The sequence below is a fragment of the Oratosquilla oratoria genome, chromosome 14 (assembly GCF_046742065.1).
Source record: "Oratosquilla oratoria isolate Oo_2021 chromosome 14, ASM4674206v1, whole genome shotgun sequence".
NCBI lineage: Eukaryota > Metazoa > Arthropoda > Malacostraca > Stomatopoda > Squillidae > Oratosquilla > Oratosquilla oratoria.
In genome coordinates, this window is record NC_134790.1 from 10,528,828 (window position 1) to 10,548,076 (window position 19,249).

At 41.0% G+C, this 19,249-nt stretch overlaps 1 protein-coding gene across 8 annotated transcripts in view; it reads left to right on the forward strand.

Annotated features, from left to right (window-relative positions):
- Rbcn-3A (rabconnectin-3 alpha) overlaps window positions 1-19,249 on the forward strand; it is a 146,878-nt gene that overhangs the window by 19,846 nt on the left and 107,783 nt on the right. For all 8 annotated transcript variants that reach the window (XM_076197637.1, XM_076197642.1, XM_076197641.1 and 5 more), the window contains 10 exons: window positions 736-905; window positions 2,479-3,050; window positions 5,086-5,260; window positions 6,277-6,456; window positions 7,044-7,204; window positions 9,077-9,275; window positions 10,271-10,442; window positions 13,571-13,683; window positions 14,540-14,692; window positions 17,292-17,541. In XM_076197637.1, the coding sequence (XP_076053752.1) occupies window positions 736-905; window positions 2,479-3,050; window positions 5,086-5,260; window positions 6,277-6,456; window positions 7,044-7,204; window positions 9,077-9,275; window positions 10,271-10,442; window positions 13,571-13,683; window positions 14,540-14,692; window positions 17,292-17,541 (2,145 nt within the window). The remainder of the gene's footprint in view (window positions 1-735; window positions 906-2,478; window positions 3,051-5,085; window positions 5,261-6,276; window positions 6,457-7,043; window positions 7,205-9,076; window positions 9,276-10,270; window positions 10,443-13,570; window positions 13,684-14,539; window positions 14,693-17,291; window positions 17,542-19,249) is intronic.

Genomic DNA, 19,249 nt, shown 5'->3' on the forward strand with positions numbered 1-19,249 from the left:
TTTATTTTTTTTTTTTTTTTTTTTTTTTTTTACACATGTTTAGTTTTCCTTATTTTCTGCAGTTGGGGCTATTTTCATTTTATTTTGCAGTTGGAGTACCTTTTATTCCTGTAATTAAATATTGATGAATATTTTCAAGCTTGATATTTGTGCACATGCTGCTCTTAAATAATAAAAACGCGCTTTTATGTGTTTCTAAAGCTTTGTGGAAAGTTTTGTTTTTCTTAGGTGTAAGGTAATCTGTACTGTTTAGTCATATTTTGAATCTGCATTTAACAGACACGTGCAATATTTAATGGTGTCTGTATTGTTAGGATTCATTGTTGAGGTTATGTTGGGTTAAGATATAGTTTTGAAAAATTCTGTGACTTTTGCATTGGCTGTATGAAGTCCTCTTGAGGCTATTGATTGATATAGTGATCCTCAGGAAGTTTGTGTTGCTCATTTATATTGATAAGCAATTGGTTCATGTGAAGCAGTAAAACAAGAATCATCTGAAGATGTGAAAGTTTAATTCAAGCTATAGTTCAGTGAGGTTAAGAAATTTGTTTATATATTCAGTGGTTTACAGGGTTAAAAGGGTAAAAAACTGTTGTTACTATTTTTGGGATTTTGCAAGCATGGAATATCCATGAAATGGGGACATCAAATTTATATGTGTGGAAATTTAACAAATAATTGCATCTATCTTTTCTTCTTTGTCAGTTTTACTTGCTAATAACTGTTGATTTGCAGGCTTCCACTTTCACCTGGCTGCTTCCATCAATGCTGAAACAGACATTCCATTAGTACCAAGTATCAGTGGCACAACAGGTGCAGGTGACACTGAACAGAACTTTGTCTTGCACTGGCTCAACAATAAAGAAATGCATTTTTCAACTGAAGCAGAAAACATCTTACTAGAGGTGTGTTCATTATTTATAATTGCCTAATGTTAACTTGAGAACATTTCAGAAGTGGTCCTGCAAGATGGACAGAAAAGCTGCCTATTTTTAAAACTTGTCAACCTTTTCACCTGATAGGGCTGAGACTCAGTCTCTGAACTGGGCCCAAGATCTTTATCAACTTCAGCAGTATTTCTTATACTGTTTCATATATGGAGAGCAGACAACTGGCAACCTCTACCCTTCCCCTACCACTTTTAGCCAGAGACATGGAAATGGTTCCATACCAGTATAGCACACACAATAGTCCAGATTTTCTTTTCAGAGATGCATGTGGGAGGGCTTGAGAATATATGCCAGCCACTGTAGGTTGCAGAATTTTCATTTTGTGGTACATATACCAATGGCTTTTCCCCCTTATAAGAGAGGTAGCCAAAAAAACAAGGCATAAAACCCACTCCCACCCATTCCATCTCCACATACTCCACTCCCTCTTATCTTGGCTCGTGGATCAGAAGCAATGTAGCAAGACACAGCACATCCACAGCAAGGCCACTTCATTTAATTGGCAATCCCCCCTTATCCATCCCCTCATGCAGAAAAAGAGATACTTGAGGTAATTATTAATTAATTGATTATACCTATTTCTCATGTTTCTCTTTTTCTCATGTACCAGGAGGTGCCAAGATAAGAGGGAGGAAAGAGGGTAGAGGGGAGTGGAGTATGTAGGGGATGGAATGGGTAGTAGTGGTTTCTATGCCTTTATCTTTTGGCTACCTCCCATGTAAGGGAGAAAAAAGCCTTTGGTATATGTATGTATTGTGAAACTGTACATGCACACCTTCAGTCCACTTGAATCCTTCCCTCCCCTAGGCACACATTAAACTATCACACAAGGCAACCCACTGTAACTTCTCCTTTTGTCAAACACTCCATATAATAACCATCAAACCAAGGTCCTTACCAAATGTCATCTCTTACTGATCTTTGTATCTCCTCTTTTCCTACAGTCTTATTATGTTCCTTTCCCATCACAATCACTTTCTTTGCATCTCCCACTGCTATAATCAAACCCTCCCCATCCTCCTCTGCATTCAACAAATCCCCAAAAAAGTTTACCTCTCCGTCCCTTAATACTCTCAATTCCATTACAGTCAGTTGATGTACACCATTTACTTGCTCCCTATCTAACTTGGTGCCCACTCTTTTTACATCCTTCCAAAATGTCTTTTTTTTATTCTTCTCAAAAGTCTCTGTCAAATACCTTACATCTGCTCTCCTCTTGACCTTCTCTTTGTGTTTTGCTTCCAGCCTCTTCATTCTGTGCTTCCCCATTTCCTCTTTGTAACCATTTTTTATATGCTCTCTTTTCTGCTACCTCTGCTCTTCATCCACAAGGAGCAAAAATAGGAGGAACAGCAAATAGATTTTTGGATGAGCATGGAATGGGTGTAGGGCAAATCTATGCTTTGACTCATGCATTTTTAAACAATACATAGGGTACTTAGAATATTCCATCCTATAAAATGAACACTTTTATTATATAATCACATGTGTAGGAAACAAATTAACTCATGAATTACTTCATTTGCAGATTAGCCGTAGGGCCATGGAAAAAGAGACTGTTTCAGGTGACCATGATCATCAGTCTGAAGTAAGTGACTTAGATGACCCCAGAATACGAGCAGCTGGTGTAATACGCTTAGGATCTCGCACACCGTCTCGGATGACAGTTCGTACCCGAAGTGTCGACGAGGATGATCCCCAGAGTCAACAATCGGCATCAGTCCGATCTCATCAAGCTTTAAGTGCCGCAACATCTTCAACTTCCATAGCCACAGATGTAACTGCAGCCACCACAGCTGCCCTTGGTGATGCACTCGATCGCCGTATTGAAACCCTTCTTCGAGATTGGCATCAGACCTCAGATGTGCTCTTTTCCATACACCCAGTTGATGGATCCTTACTGGTGTGGATCATTGACTTCTTGGACAATTACCCTGGGTCATTCCGTCAGGCTCAAGTTTCTTTCAGTGCTAGAATTCCAAATGCTCTTCCTCTTGGTGATGCTATGACCATGTCCCCCAATCTAGCCATCTACAATGGATCTACTCCTTCTTTCTTGAAGCAACTTCTCAAACTTGAACTTGCAATGGAAGAAGAGAGGTAAGAAATAACTTAAAATATGTTGTAGGCATTAAAGTCTTTTGAAAGTTATCTCAACAAAAGAATATGCTGTAGTCTTTTGAAAGTTATCCCAACAAACGGCAACCAACTTAAAAGCAAGCAAAAATTATGTAGTCAAGTAGGTGAAGTGTGTGTGAACTTTCACTTTATCAAGATGTATCACAAGAAAACCAGCATTGGGCACCTACAGTAAATGTGGTGGTCCTGCAAGAAAGATATCAGAGAGAATCTCCTTGCTATGTGTCTGCAAAATCTGTCCACTCCCTCACCTCCATCTTGAGGTGCAGCTCCAAGGAGCTGACACTCAGTTTCCAGATTCAGCCTAAGAGTTCTCTTTGTCAACTTCTTATTTCCTTTGTCTTTTCATATAAAGAGTTGACAGCTGGTGATCTTCCCTTGTACTATTACTGCTATAAACTGGTGACACAGCAACAATCTCACACTAATACAATGCAGACTTTTTTCCCATAGATGTGTGAGAGGACCAAAGAAGCAATGCCAGCCACTGTGGGGTTACAAATTTTCCACTTAATGAAACTTAGGGCAACAATTGATTAATGTGTTTGGGAACTTTATTAGAGGCTTTGATTTGTCCATTTCCACCATGACTGTCCTCTAGAGATGCCTTGTCGTTGAGTCAATCCAATACTTGTGTGATGTTTTATGAGAAGTGAGCTGGTAGAATTGCCCATCTTGAATTCATGTTGGTTTGGGGAAGTGGGCAAATTAACTGTTTTTCAATACAATTAATCTTTCCATCAGCTTAGCTATGGTAGATGGTAATGAGATTGCTATGTAGGATGCTGGTTTGTCATGTGATATGCTTTGGTTTTTTCCTCAGTGGTACATACATATACCAAGGCTTTTTCCCCCTTACAGGGGAGGTAGCCAAAAAGGAAAAGGCATAAAATACATTCCCACCCATTCCATCCCTGAATACACTCCACACCCCTCCACCCTCCCTCTCATCTTAGCACCTCCTGGATGATGGGTCATCCCTGCACCTTGTCCACTGCCCTGGGTCAGAAACAGTGTCGCAAGACACAGCACATCCACAGCAAGGCCACTTCATTAGTGACCCCCCCCCTCTCCATCCCCCCATGCATAAAAGAGAAGACAGGGCAGTGGTAGGAGGAGGAAAGAATTCTGCCATTGCATTTCCCTTGATGAGTTTTAAGAGGTGACAAAATGAGATGGAGTGATGGGACTAGGTATACTGCTTTCTGAAAAATTATCTATGAGGAGTCCAAGCATAAGAGGGTCTAGGAGGAGATTTCCAGCCAGAACCCTAAGATTTGGGTAATTAGATTTGCATGGTTGTGGAACAGAATAGAGTAAAAGGAAGAGATAGGCAGAATGTTTGTGTTGGATATCTTTGGACTGACCCCAGGATCTTTCTTCAACAACTTCATCTGTATTTCTTCCATTTTTAAACACAAGAGCTGATAGATGACATCTGCTGGTGACATAGAAATGGCCCCACAGTAATACAACACTGAAAACACTCCAGAGTTTCTTCCCAGAAAGAACTGTGGGTGGTCTCAAGGACCATTGCCTACTGCTGTGGGGCAGTTGTTTTTCTGAGCGGGTTAGAGCATTGCCACTTGTGATAGAGGTCAAAGGTGACAACAGTTTGAACCCTGCCACAAGCAAGGTGGACCACCATCCTAGCCTCCTGATAGGGGGAGTTTGCAGGGTTAAATTGAATCATGACTATGAAATATTTATCTGGGCGTAATAAATTACCAGGATGGACCATTTTTTCTTGCTTTTTCTTCTTTTAGAATTTAACTATTTTTATTTTTGCTGCTAGACATTGTGAATCTCCTACATACTGTTGTCGATATTGAATGATATTATGTAGGTCAGTTTTCTTACTTGACAATATGATTAGTAAATATTATTTTATTTCATATATATTTTTATTGAAATGGTGTATGGTTTTCAATTATCTCTTTACATCAACTCAACACTAACATAATTTTTTTAATTCTGTCTCTCTCTTTCTCTCTAGTCGGAGTGCAAAGAGCAAAAGTAAAAGCAACTTGACTTTGGCAAGCACCGATGATTCTGATGGCTGTGGCTCTAATGGCTCTCCATCTCCTATAATCTCTATGACCACCAAGCACAGCAATGGGTCGTTAAATTTATGGCATCTGACAGTTGCCGAGGAATCAAAGTTTACACAGGTATTTATTATGTATTTTTATAAAAGTGAGTCAACTCTTACTTATATATAACTAGTTGTTTTGTTTAAGATATGTGCATAATGTTTGTGAATAATGTCAAGCTCTTGGAAACACTTAAGGAATTGCTGAATCTGGTCTCCATGTTTAGGGTGATCGGGGAGAGGATAGAGTTGAAGGTACAGGGTAGATGTCAACAATTAATCAATCCATTGTTGATTTTTCTTCGAGAAATTTCAATAAATGTCAGGTAATGGGGATAGGAGTATGAGAAAATGACAAATTCATAAATCAGTTTTTAGATACAGCAGGAAGTCCTCTTGGATAGAATCCTTGGTAGGATCAGAAGTCCCTAGTCTGGAGGATGTAATCCCCTATGGGGAAAGTCCCAGTATGGCCAATTAGTCACCAACATTTATATGCAGAAAATGTGTGTATCTGCATTTCTGCATGAGGTTGCCTATTGATGTTTACATTATCTCTTTCTACAATAATATTTTTAGTTAGGTGTAGTACAAAGGATCTAGTTAATATTAGTGTATGTCTTGAGGTGGTGTATGGCTTATAGTTATGATTATGTAGTTGGGTAGATATATAGAAATGGTTAATGATATGTATGGCAAGAAACTTGGTAAGATTACATGATTGTGGCATCAGGTTTACTCAAGTTGTGTGATTTGGGGAATGTACAGGTCAGAAAAGATTGGCAGTATTGTTTAGGCTAAGTGTGAGTTGAAAGATGGTAGTGGCTGTTGACATCCAGTTGGAGGTCTTTGGATCACATGTCATGCATGTGACATATCATATGGTTGGTTACACCCAACCACACTGCAGTGCAGCGGGACACAACATTTCCATAGCAAGGCCCAACAGCTAGGTCTGGTTTACCCCCACCACCTCATTAAATGGTGACTACCTTTGTCATCCACTCAAAAATTTTAGAGTAGACAAGAACATACTTTTGGGCTGTATACTTTAGAATGGATTATTGTAAGATAACATTGGCTCCTTTCTTCCAGGTTCTCAATATATCTCATTTCACCCGAGTGTGTGGCCACAGATTTCAACTGAATGACATAAAGTGCCACCCAGTGCTTCCGCTGCTACTTTCCACATCACATCACAACAAGAAGGAGAGCTCACCGTCCAACCCACCCCATTCAAGCACTGCTGATGACACTCCTCTTATATGCATACAGGTTGGTAATGTGTATTGGTTGTCATAGTTTCATTTGATGTATAATTTTGAGTGGTTCTTTGGATGGTGTCTCACTTGCACATTTTCTTTAGTTTTACAATGGCACCTTGTTTACATAATACACTATGTGATGAAAATCCATATTCATTATACACTCACATATAAATCTCGTTTGATTTTCCTATCTAATTGTCCTCTGCTGAGGTTTGTTGTCATTTAAGGTTTCTCACCCATGCTAAACCTCATTTTAGGGTTACAGCTGTATTGTATTTACAAATGGCCTTTTCCCTTTTGAAAAGAGAGAGTGGCTGATTTAAAACATGATTTAACTCTTCTCACAGAAAGACATTTACTTTCTTCCCTCAACCGACAGTATAATTCCACTCCTGCTCTTCAATTTCCTACTACATGTGACTCAAAATGATTAAAACTACCCCTTCCTCAAACCTCTCTTCTTGAAGACTGCCTGTCACAAGTCCAGCATACCATCCAAGATCATGGTGAATCACATCTGTAGTCTACCAATTCTAAATCATCTGTTTCTTCAATTAGAAGACTGGTGCATTTGATTTTTGTTATGCATTCCAGGATACAACCTACAAAGACTGGTGCAGTGAATTAATACTCTGGAGGGTTGATGCTGTAGGTCCTCTTAGTAAGTCGGGTGGCGTCACTGAACTTGCACGCATCAATTCCCCGCAAGTCTCTGCATTCTCTAATGTAGCTTGGATACCAACATTACTTCCAAGGTAAGATCATCTTTCTGGTAAGGGGGGGATAATATTCAATTTGTTATAGTGTTTAACCTCTCCGATACGATGACGCCTATGTGGGTGTCATGAGGCACGAGTGGGTATACAAGGAGGCCAGAGTTGGCCTCCTGATCATCTTTATTTTGTAGTTGTAGTTGAGGGACCCCCAAATTTAGTGAACTGGCCTGATCACGTTTTCTGTGTTTATTATTACTCAGAGTGAAAGAGAATGAGTAAATCAGCCATGGCTTTATATTTTATAACACGACTATTGTGATGCATCATCGAATCCTCGTACATCAGGCATCCAATGCTGCGTGTGAGAATTTGACTCGTATTGAAGAGGTTAAAGTCTGCAAAATTAAGTACTTTGGTAATATGTTTAAAGAAGTACCAGACATATAGAATAGTAGAATTTTATGTAGCAGGCTGATCAAAAGAGTGTGAAACTGAAGCAGTAAAGATATTGGCTGTTCAACTTATACATGGATGGGGTGGTGCGAGAGGTAAATGCTAGGGTAGTGAGTCAGGGATTGGAGATGGTTAAAGAAAATGGAGAAAAGTGGGAGGTGAGCCAGCTGTTGTTTGCGGACGACACTGCGCTTGTGGCAGGGTCAGAGGAGGGATTGAGGAAGCTGGTGGCTGAGTTTGGGAGAGTATGTGATAGAAGAAAGCTAAAGATAAATGTGGGTAAAAGTAAGGTGATGAGATGTACAAGGGGTGAAAGTGGCAGTAGACTGGAAGTGAACATTAAGGGAGAGCGACTGGAGGAAGTGGATAGTTTTAGATACTTGGGTGCAAGTGTAGCAGGAAAAGGTGGAGTGAAGGTGGAGGTAGAATGTAGATTGAGAGAAGCGAGTAAATGCCTAGGTGGTTTAAAGAGTGTAATGAGAAATAGACATTTGGGAATGGATGCGAAGAGGAGACTGTATGAAGGAGTGATTGTGCCAACAGCACTGTATGGGGCAGAAACGTGGAACATAAGAGAAGAAGAGAGAAGGAGTTTGAATGTGTTTGAGATGAGGTGTCTGAGAAGTATGGTGGGGGTTACTAGGCTAGATAGAGTGAGAAATGAGGAGGTGAGGAGGAGAACAGGGGTGAAAAAGGATTTGGGAGAGAGGGTTGATGAAAGAATATTAGGATGGTTTGGACACATGGAAAGAATGAGTGAAGAAAGACTAGTAAAAGAGGTATGGAAGGCAGATGTGGAGGGAGTGAACATGAGGGGACGTCCTAGGATGAGGTGGATGGATGGGGTGAAGGGGGCTTTGGGGAAGAGGGGAATGTCGGTTGAGGAAGGAAGGGAGAGGACGGAAGACAGAGGTGAGTGGAGAATGGTTGTATATGGATGATGTTGTGACTGCATGAGGAGGAATAGGCGGGGGGGTGGGGTAGTATGTGTGAGTAAATTTTGACGCAGCCCGAAGGGATTTCTCCCCGTCCTCTCCTTATATGCAAAGGGGGACGGAGAGGGGGGGTCGCCGATTAAATGAAGCGGCCTTGCTGTGGATGTACTGTGTCTTGCGACACTGCTTCTGACCCAGGGCGGTGGGCAGGGTTCAGGGATGACCCGTCATCCAGGAGGTGCTCAGATGAGAGGAAGGGTGGGAGGGGTGTGGAGTGTATTTAGGGATGAAATGGGTGGGAGTGTTTTTATGCCTTTCTTTTTGTGGCTACCTCCCTTGGAAGGGGGAAAAAAGCCTTGGTATATGTATGTATGTATGTAAAATTTATATGAATATACTTTTGAATCCTTATTGTTGACTATGAAATACCCTAAATCTAAGGTTGAAACACTGTCATAGAACACATGTAAACTTATATACTATTTATGTTCCTGTAGTATGAATATATTTTCTATATTGACAGTACAACTCTTGGTAGTGTTTCCAATTCACCTTCTGCATGCTTTGTTGCATCTGATGGGGAGAATTTGAGAGTTTACCAAGCAGTTATTGATGGAAGAGCTCTGCTGGCAGAAATTTCTACTGCAGAGAGAAAGAAGAGGATGATGGAGTCCACTCTGAGCTTGTCATCAGACAGCTCAATTCAAGAACAAATGGGCCAGGTGGGATGTAATTTAGTTTTGTTTTCTAGCATGGAAATGGAGAGACCAAGTGGTTTGAGGTAAAGGTGAGGCTGTATCAGGGCTGTGTCATGTTGCCTTAGCTGTTCAATGTGTACATGGATAGGGTGGTATGGGAGGTAAATGCAAGGATAATGGGCAAAAGATTGGAGATTGCTCGAGATAGTCGAGAGAAGTGGGAGGTGAGTCAGTTGTTGTTTGCACATGGCACTGCACTTGTAGTGGGGTCAGAGAAAGGACTAAGGCAGTTAGTGACAGAGTTGGGGAAGGTATGTGATAAAAGAAAGTTGAATGTAAATGTGGGCAAATGTAAGGTGGTGAGATGTGCAAGGGGAGAGGATGACAGCTAGCTGGAAATAAGTCTTAAAGGAGAGAGACTGGAATAAGTGGGTAGTTTTAAGCATTTGGGGTTGCATGTGGCAGGAAATAGAGGAGTAGGGGTGGAGGTAAACTTTAGATTGAAAGAAGCAAGTAAATGTCTTGGGGGAATGGAAAGCATGATGAGAAATAGGTATCTGAGGATGGGTGCAAAGAGAAGATAATATGAAAGGTTGATTATGCCTACAACACTGTATAGAGTGAGCTGTACACCTAGGTCTCTTAACCCAACACTTGCCAACTGCCACTTATATGGACATTCAGGCCCAGAATATAAACCCATTTCAGGAATTGGCCCATGACATAAACCCACTTTGGGTATTGGCCCAGGAAGAAATAAAACACCACCAATTCCCAAAGTGGGTTTATATCCTGGGCCCAAACATCCACACAATTGGCAGTTAGCAAGTGATGGATTAAGAGACTTAAGTGTACATGAAATTGAAGGAATGAAAGAAGAGATTGTCCATACAGGGAGGGAGGGAGGGAGGAAAGAAAGGAAGACCTTTGAGAGCTGTATAAAAACAATTGTTTTTGATGAGTTTTTGTAGCTGTACAGTTTGGAAAAGGTACTAAATAATTACCTCTTAACACCACAGCAAAGCCTGGCAGATATCTTCAACATTGTTTCTGAGCAGTCAACAGCAAGACCTGGCTGTGTTATTCAATTAGATATCATCAAGGATGCCAGTAACGACTGGCAAAACACACAGTTCCTACATGTTCTTCAAGAAGGACTCATTCGTGGGGAAAGGGCAGCAACAACTTCAGGTTAGTAAGATTGCCTGATGTATTTCTTGGACTGCTGAACAAAACGAATTTAGGGATACATACATACATTCATATACCAAGGGTAACCAAAGTCAAAGGCATAAATCCACTCCCACCCATTTCATCCCCACATATTCCACTCCCATTCACCACCCCTCGCTCCCTATTTGAATTTAGGGGTACTCTTGAAAAAGGAATTTAAATTGGAGAAGGTTATATTACCAGATATTGTTGAAAAAGGAAATTTAGACAGATATGAGCTTGTAATAATGACATTTCATCACAGAGGACTTCATCCAAGATTGAAACACAAGGAAATTAAAAGCTTATATCTGCCTCAGTTCCTGTCACCATGAAAATTGAACTTGTTCAGATGAAATGTAATCATCTCATCTGTCACTATTTATCTGTATACCAAAAGACCTCTTCCCCCTTATAACGCTGGTGTCACATTATGCGGCAATGCCAGATGTGGCCAGGTTATGGGCAAGTTCAATTAGCTCAATAAAATCACCTGGTGGTGGCCAGATCTTGATATAATGACCACCACCTCTCCATGGTTAAGATACTGTTATAACATTTTGGATCTAAGGACTCAAAAAGGGAGACCTTGCTATAGCCAACAACCAGCCACAACATTAGCGTTGGACAATGTAACACTGGCCTAAGGGAGGTAACCAGCCAAGGCCCTTCACCCATCCCACACCCATCCAGCACCCTCCCAACACCCCTCCAACTCCCATTTGTTGTAGCTTTTAATTGAGCCCCTTTGTGGATGAAGGGCCATCCTCACCCCCACCAACTGCTCTGGTCAGAAGTCATGCAGCAAGACACAGCACCTTTACAACAGGACCCAACAGCCAAATCTGGTTTACCCCCACCACATGATTACATGGCAACCTTCCTTCCTTGTCCACTAATTGTGGAATACATATAGATTTTTGCCCCTCACCCACTGCCCAGGTCAGAAGCAATGCAGTGAGACACAGCACCTCCACAGCAGGGTCTGACAGCCAAAGCTGGTTTACCCCCTCAGCTTCATTCACTAATTATTGAATGCATATAGATTTCTTAGTAATATTTTTTTTTCTTCTTATATTTCCCACAGCAGTTTTTAAGGTAATTATTTCTAACTCATATTGTTTATACAAGACAATATAGACCAAAATGCTTTTTTCCCCTTTATAATGGGTGGCTGAGTCAGATCATACACCCACCCTACACCCATCCCACACCCATCCAGAACACATTCATTGTCCATCCCATCTTTGCACTGCTCCATTCAAAATCATTACAGTGGTACACAGTATTTCCTTACAAGTAACCTCCTCACACCAAAGCCACATCTTAACATGAAAGATAACCTAACAATCATAGCCCAGCACAGCAACTACAAAACAGCTGCCTTGATAGTTTGGAACAATAATGACATTGCTCACCCCAGACAATCAAAGGAACACCCAACAGGTAGATTGTATGTCCAACTTGTACCTCTGGACAAAAATGCTACAGATCTTGACCTCACTTTTGATACGAATGTGGCTTTCAGCCCATGGACCTGACAGTGAAAACAAATAAGAAAACAAACTTACTAAGATCTGTAGCAAGCACTGGTTTGGGCCAACAGAAAGAACACTAATCACAGTGTACAAACAACTTATAGGAGTCGCACTTGACTGTCTCTACAGCATGGTTTCCAATGATTAAGAAAGCAAAGACATCACAAACAACACAAAAGAAAGTTTTAAGATAATAACTGGCTGCACTGAAACCTCCCTGATAGAACATTTGCACCCACAAAAATCCTCACCATGGAACAACATGTAAGAATGATAGGCACACAGTTCTGTGCAAGAGCCCTCAAACCCGCCCATCCGTCCCACCACATTTCAGAAGAACAGCCACCTGAATGAAAAAAAGAAAGCATCATACTACTGAAAAATTTTCAACAGCCTATCACTTGTACTTTGCAACACTTCATTACAAAAACACGTATACACTGAGATCCCCAAACAAACATTCCAAGACCGACCCCCATTCCCCATCTGACTTCTTCAAACATCAACCCTTCTGAGAAATAACCCCTAGACAACAAGAACCATGGCTGCATACAGGTCATCACCCAGCATTGAAATGGTACCAACACAGAATAGGGGTGGACACTGACTTGAATTGCTCCAAATGGAATCCCCATACAGAAAACTCTGAACACTTCGTCCTGTACTGTCCCACTCTCGCTCTTCCCAAACAACAAGACCGTATTTCTTCTTTGAGTGACCTGTGGGCCATTCCACTGAACATAACATGAGAATGGAGGAGACTGCAAGAGACCATAAGGCGTACACTAGGTAGTCCCATGTCCATTATCATCCATCACCCCCATCCATAAATTTATCTAATCTTCTTTGAAAACAACCAATAGTTTCGGCTCTCACTACATGGTTACTAAGTCTATTCCATTTGTTAACAACTGTATTGGTAAACCAGTTTTTGTGTGTTTCCCTCTTAAATCTAAATTTGACCAGTTTAAACTCGTATGTACGAGTCCTACCCTGCAGTCTTTTAATATGATGACCTTGCTTGCATCACCCTTATTTGAATACCTCTGTTAGATCACCCTGCCCTCTACATTTTTCCAGAGAGTATAAATTATGGTATTTAAGCCTGTCTTTGTAAGGTAAATTTCTAAGCCCTTGTATCATTTTTGTCTCCCTTCTGTACTGATTCTAGTGAATTGATAGGCATTCTATAGGACAGAGACCAAAATTATAACACATAGTTAAGGATGGGCCTAACTATTACCTGATAGTTTGATAACTATATTTGCACTTTTGTTTGTAACTGTCATAGCAATAATGCTGTGTTAGTTCTATTCCTGGCTTTAATGCACTGTTTCCTGGATTTAAGGTCAGGACTCACTAACACTCCCAAATCTTTTTCACATCCTGTTTTCACTAAAGTGGTGTTATAGTGCCAGTAACCTTGGAGCCATGGGTCTCCTGCAAGAGAGACCTGGGGCAACAGATCAATTGATTGACTTTGGTATATATGTAGTCCTATTTGAATTCACTTTTTTTTTTTCCAATGATGATTGTATGGGTGAATTGAACTGCATTTTGTTGTTGCAGAAGAAACTGGACCCTTTGATCCCCATCATGCACCCATGGTTGATCTTCATACCTCTGCAGTGTTTGAGGAGCCTTTCTATATTACCCTCCTTGAGAAAACTCCAACAGGATCGGTCAGTAACTTTTTTTAACTTATTTTTCCACTTTATAAAAAGCACTTTAATAATATTAGTTTTTCGCATGCACACGTACACATCATGAAATGTCAGACATATCTGCCCTCCTTGAAAAAAACATTAAACAGAATGACAATATAGCCCTTGTGAGAAACTTTGAATTGAGGTCAGCTAGGTGGAATAAGAAGCAAGGCATATTCATGGAGTAATCCCTGTTAAATATAGCAGTGAAGAAAACAATGACCAAATAGGTAAAGATGGTAACTCAGGTAATAGGGGATGACATTCCCATGAGTTTGGACTTGCTACTTACCAAAGAGCCAGGTATCATTGGCTCTTTGAAATACCTTTGCCCCATAGGAAAATATGTACAACAACTTTCCACCTGTACAACATAGTACGTCCACACAAAAGCACATTTACACTCAAATAGCTAAACAAGCTCTCTAAGACAGACCACCAAACTCACTACAAAACCAACATTCCCCCCACACACACACACAGAAAAATCCCCCTGCAAAAGAGGTAAGAATCACATTAGCACTCCTGTGTGCAGGACATCATCCAGTATTAAAACAGTATCATCACAGAATAGGCCTGACCATAGAATCAAATTGCCCTAGATGTAGCCACCACACAGAAGACACAGCACCTGATTCTACAATGACCCACATTAACAGTCCTGAGATCACAACACATTATTTCTACCCTGAGTGACTTATAGGCCTGCCCATTGGTCATTGCCAGTTATTTGTGAGCCATAGGTCTCCTACAAGAGAGACCTGGGTCAACATTGATTGAATGATCAGTATTGTCAAGATAATTGAAATATTTGGTTAAATATCTTTTCTAGGTGATCCACATGTGGCGTTTGGTCATTGCATCTCAACATCACACCCACGAGGGCCATGAAGGAGAAGAATATGGTTCTGGCAGGAGCACCCCAGTTGCTGGGACACAGGCACAGAGGGTGGATGCTTTACCTGTTGTCATCAAAACTGCCAAGGTAGGATTAGTTAGTGGAAACCTTTTTAGCTTATTAACTCCTTTAGCATGGTGATGCTCCATGCTGGTATTGATTTTGTTGTAGCTTATGCTAGACAATTTCAAGAAATTGAGAGACTGACTCAAGAGAATGGATTCTCAATCAACCAAAACTTTAATCAATCAAAACCAATTATTCAGTTGTTGCCTTGAGTTTCACAAAATGGAAAACCAACTAATCCTTGGAACCTCCCATAGATCTGGAAAGTAATTTTGGACTCTTGTCTATGTGTTATTAGTGTGAAAATGTTTCTACATCACTGGCTGAAAGTGAGAGGAAGCAAAGAGTAATCACCAATTGTCAGCTCCCCATAGGTGAAAAAGGAAGAAGTATAGTTCAAGTTAATAGAAAGAGAGATCCTGACCCAGTCCAGAGATCAAATGTCAGCCCCCCAGGGCTGCACCTCTTGAAGGAGTTGTTGTTGTTGTTCCCAAGACTGCCTGGCTGAGCATTCCCATCCTGATAGAGTTGAAGGGGTTGACAGGTTTGCAAATGGGCAGCAGCTTCACTGTCCATCTTGAAGGACCATCACATGCAAGTACCCATCATTGGTCCCACCAAAACATCATTTTCTCCTGAGTCAGCCAGTCATCCAAGTATAATAAATTGGCTTTAGATATAAGATCTTTAGAAAGTGAAACTAAGTTGGGTGAAAAATGTATATACCTTCCCAATGATTAAATCACTGGGTACAGAATCTCATACTATACATAAATAAATGTGGACACTATTAGAAACAAGTTTGCCATTTGGTGAAAAGTTGCCTGTATACACATTATTCATAAATGGTATTTTGCATTTTTTGGTACATTTGTCATTTATGAATTTTGTAAAAGAAAGAAAAAAAAGGCCTAGCAATCAGGCAAATGTTAATGAAAGTGAAGTCAGTATGGGGAAAATAAGTAGAGTATTTTATAGACCTGTTGAATGTGGAGGAGGGTAGGGAGGGATTGATGGTGGCAGTGGGAGGGACTAAGAAAATGACTGATGGGAGAGGAAAATGAAGAGATGTAAGAAAAGATTAGATTTAAGGAGTTTTGAGAATGATAAGAGATGGTAAGGCACCTGGGTTGGATGGGTGTCATGAGTGTCTGAAGAAGGAAGGTACAGTAATAGGGGAATGGCTAGTAAGGTTGTTTGATATGTGTCTCAGGAGGAGTAGAATGCCAGAGGACCGGAGGAGCACCTGTATAGTTTCACTTTACAAAGGGAAGGTGACAGATGTGATTGAAGTATTTTTTAAAACTACTTCAATCACATCTGTCACATCATTGAGGCAGATATGTGAGAAAGATTTGGAATTAGGTAAGGATGTCTTTTGGGTCTTTATAGATTTGGAAAAGGTTTATGACAGGGTAGGCAAAAAGGCACTATGGGAGGTTTTGCTGGTATATGGTATTGGGGGAAAGCTGTTAAGGGCAGTCAAGAGTTTTTACAAGAGCAGTAGAGCCTGTGCTAGAATGGGAAATGGAGAGAGCAAGTGGTCTGAGGTAAAGGTGGGACTGTGTCAAGGATGTGTCATGTCTCCATGGCAGTTCAATGTGTACATGGATGGGGCAGTGCAGGAGGTAAAGGCAAAGATAATGGGCAGGGGACTGGAGATGGTTAAAGAAAATGGAAAAAAGTCAGAGGTGAGCCAGTTGTTGTTTGCTGATGATGGTGTGCTTGTGGCAGGATCAGAGGAGGGATTAAGGAAGTTAGTGACAGAGTTTGGAAATGTATGCTATAGGTGAAAGTTGAAGGTAAATGTGGGTAAGAGCAAGGTGATGAATTGGACAAGGGTAGAGGGTGGTAGTGAGTTGGAACTAAGTCTAAAAGTAGAGAGGCTGGAGGAAGTGGATAGTGTTAGGTATTTGGGGTTGCATGTGGCAGGAAAGGAAGGAATGGAGGTGAAGGTACATTGTAGATTGAGAGAACAAAGTAAATGCCTTGGGAGATTAAAATTTGCCATGGGAAATAGGCAACTGAGAATGGATCCAAAGAGGAGATTGTATGAAGGAGTGATTGTGCCAACAACATTGTATGGGGCAGAGACTTGGAATTTAATAGAGGCAGAGAGGAAAAGTTTAAATGTGTTTGAGATGAAATGTCTGAGAAGTATGGCAGGGGTTACTAGGTTGGATAGAGTGAGAAATGAGGAGGAGAGTGGGAGTGGAAGAGAAGAGGAGATGGCAGATAGGGCTGATGAAAGATTATTGGGATGGTCTTGACACATGAAAAGAATAATGAAAGCAGTTAAGGGCAGTTGAGTTTTTACAAGAGTAGTAGAGCTTGTGTTAGAATTGGAAATGGAGAGAGCAAGTGGTTTGAGGTAAATGTGGGCAGCGTGAGGGCTGTGTCATGAGACAAATATCAGAGAACCATCTCTGCTGCCCATCTCTGTTTTCTGTCCAGCTGCCACACTTTGAAGTTGATGATGATGATATGGTTTAATGTCACACACTCCCCCCTATCAGGAGGCTAGGAAGGTGCCCCTCACAGAGGGCTTTGTATTAATGGCAGATAATTTGGGGTAAGAAAAATAAGAGTTATGTTTTATATGATATCTCTTTTCCTACAGATTTGTGCTGTTCCACTTCCATTGCCTGTTGGTGTAGAGGTCATCCATGCTGCTCCAACTGCTGGCCATCTCAGTTCAGCTTCAATCTACCCTGCCTGCTTCTCCCCATATGTATTAGTGACTGCTTGTACAGACAAAGTGGTGCGTTTCTGGAGGTGTCGTATGACTGGAGATGGGGATGATCTCAAGGTGCAGTGGCATGAATGGAACATGGTCAGCAAGGACACCAACAGTTCCATCAAAGTTCCTGGTAAATAGTTTTTATTTATTGAGTTCTGAATAAAGAGGAAGGTTCCATTATGTAGTTCATGTCCTTTTGTTTTTATATGCTTTAGATCTGTTAAGGATTTTAAGTGAGAATGATATTTCACAGCATTGTGAGAGTTGTTATTTGAAATATAGTTGTGTTAGTGTGAAGTGAAACTATGTTGAAAGGTAGGGAGAAAAGGAGTAGCTCTGCTAGTAAGCGATGAGATAGGAAAGTACATGGTGGAGTGGAGGGAAGTATCTTCAGGGTGAAGGTTAAATTGGGATGGGAGATACGGGTTTTTGTAAGTGTACATGGACCTGGCACTGATTAAAGTAGAGGAAATGTAGGCTTTATGGATAGATTTAAATGAGTGCTTAGTTTTGGGAGGAATGTCAATGTAGTGGTGTTGGAGGATCGTAATGCTAGAGTAAGAGGTGAGCCAATAAATGGAGTGGAAGGGAGTTTTGGGATACTGGGTAAAAATTATAGTAAAGAGATGATGTTGGAGATATGTCTAGAGTTGATGATAGCAAACACAGTGTTTAAGATGAAAGTGAAGCTTGTGTGGGAAAGATGGATGGAAAAATAGGAAAATGACAAGAGAGATGTAGAAAATACAACTAGTCACAGATGCCACTCCTCTCTCCTCCAATAAAGATGTGGAAGGGGTAGGTAATAAAGAAATTTAAAACCTCCTACACAGAAAGCCCAACAATGATGTCGTATCCATCTAAAACATCATAGTCTAAATGTTATAAATGCCTTGAATATTACTTACCACCTTCCCTGGTTGTACAAGAAATACCAAAATCTGGAAAAGAACACATGTAATCCCCACATTAAAATAAAATAAACCAAAGAGAACTTTCCATCCCACAGACTAATCATTACTGTCCACCATATCCAGGCTTATGGAAAGATGGATCACGAAAAGAGATATAATTAATCTGTCCACATTCCCAAACTAACACTGATTCAAGGAGGGCCACTCCAGCACACTTCCCGCAAAGATCACACAAGTCCTGGAGGGATTTAACAATAGTCATAAAGAAGGCATTTGATAAAGTTCTCAGGCACATACCATAGAAAAAATCGTAGAGGCAGACATCCACAAAAATGACAATAAGTTGCAAACAAACTTCCTATTTGGGAGAGAGTGCAGAGTTTTCCAATTTGCCAGAGAGTGCAGAGTTATCTGTGATCAATAGACTGTACAATGGAGTCCCAAAAGGTACATTACTCTCATACATACATATACCAAGGCTTTTTCCCCCTTACAAGGGAGGTAGCCAAAAAGGAAAAGGCATAAAATAATTTCCACCCATTCCATCCCTGAATGCACTCCACACCCCTCCACCCTCCCTCTTATCTTAGCACCTCCTGGATGACGGGTCATCCCTGCACCTTGTCCACTGCCCTGGGTCAGAAGCAGTGTCGCAAGACACAGCACATCCACAGCAAGGCCACTTCATTAAATCAGCGACCCCCCCCCCCTCTCCGTCCCCCCATTGCATAAAAGGAGAAGACGGGGAGAAATCCCTGTGGTGGGGGAAAAGAATACTGCCACCAAGTATTCCCACTTGGATCGTAAGAGGCAAGAAGAAAGGGACGGGGATTGGGACTAGGCATTCTTCTCCTTGTAGCCCCACAGGGGACATTCCTAAACGAAAAAGTAAAAACATTACTCTCACCTGCATAATTGAGCCTC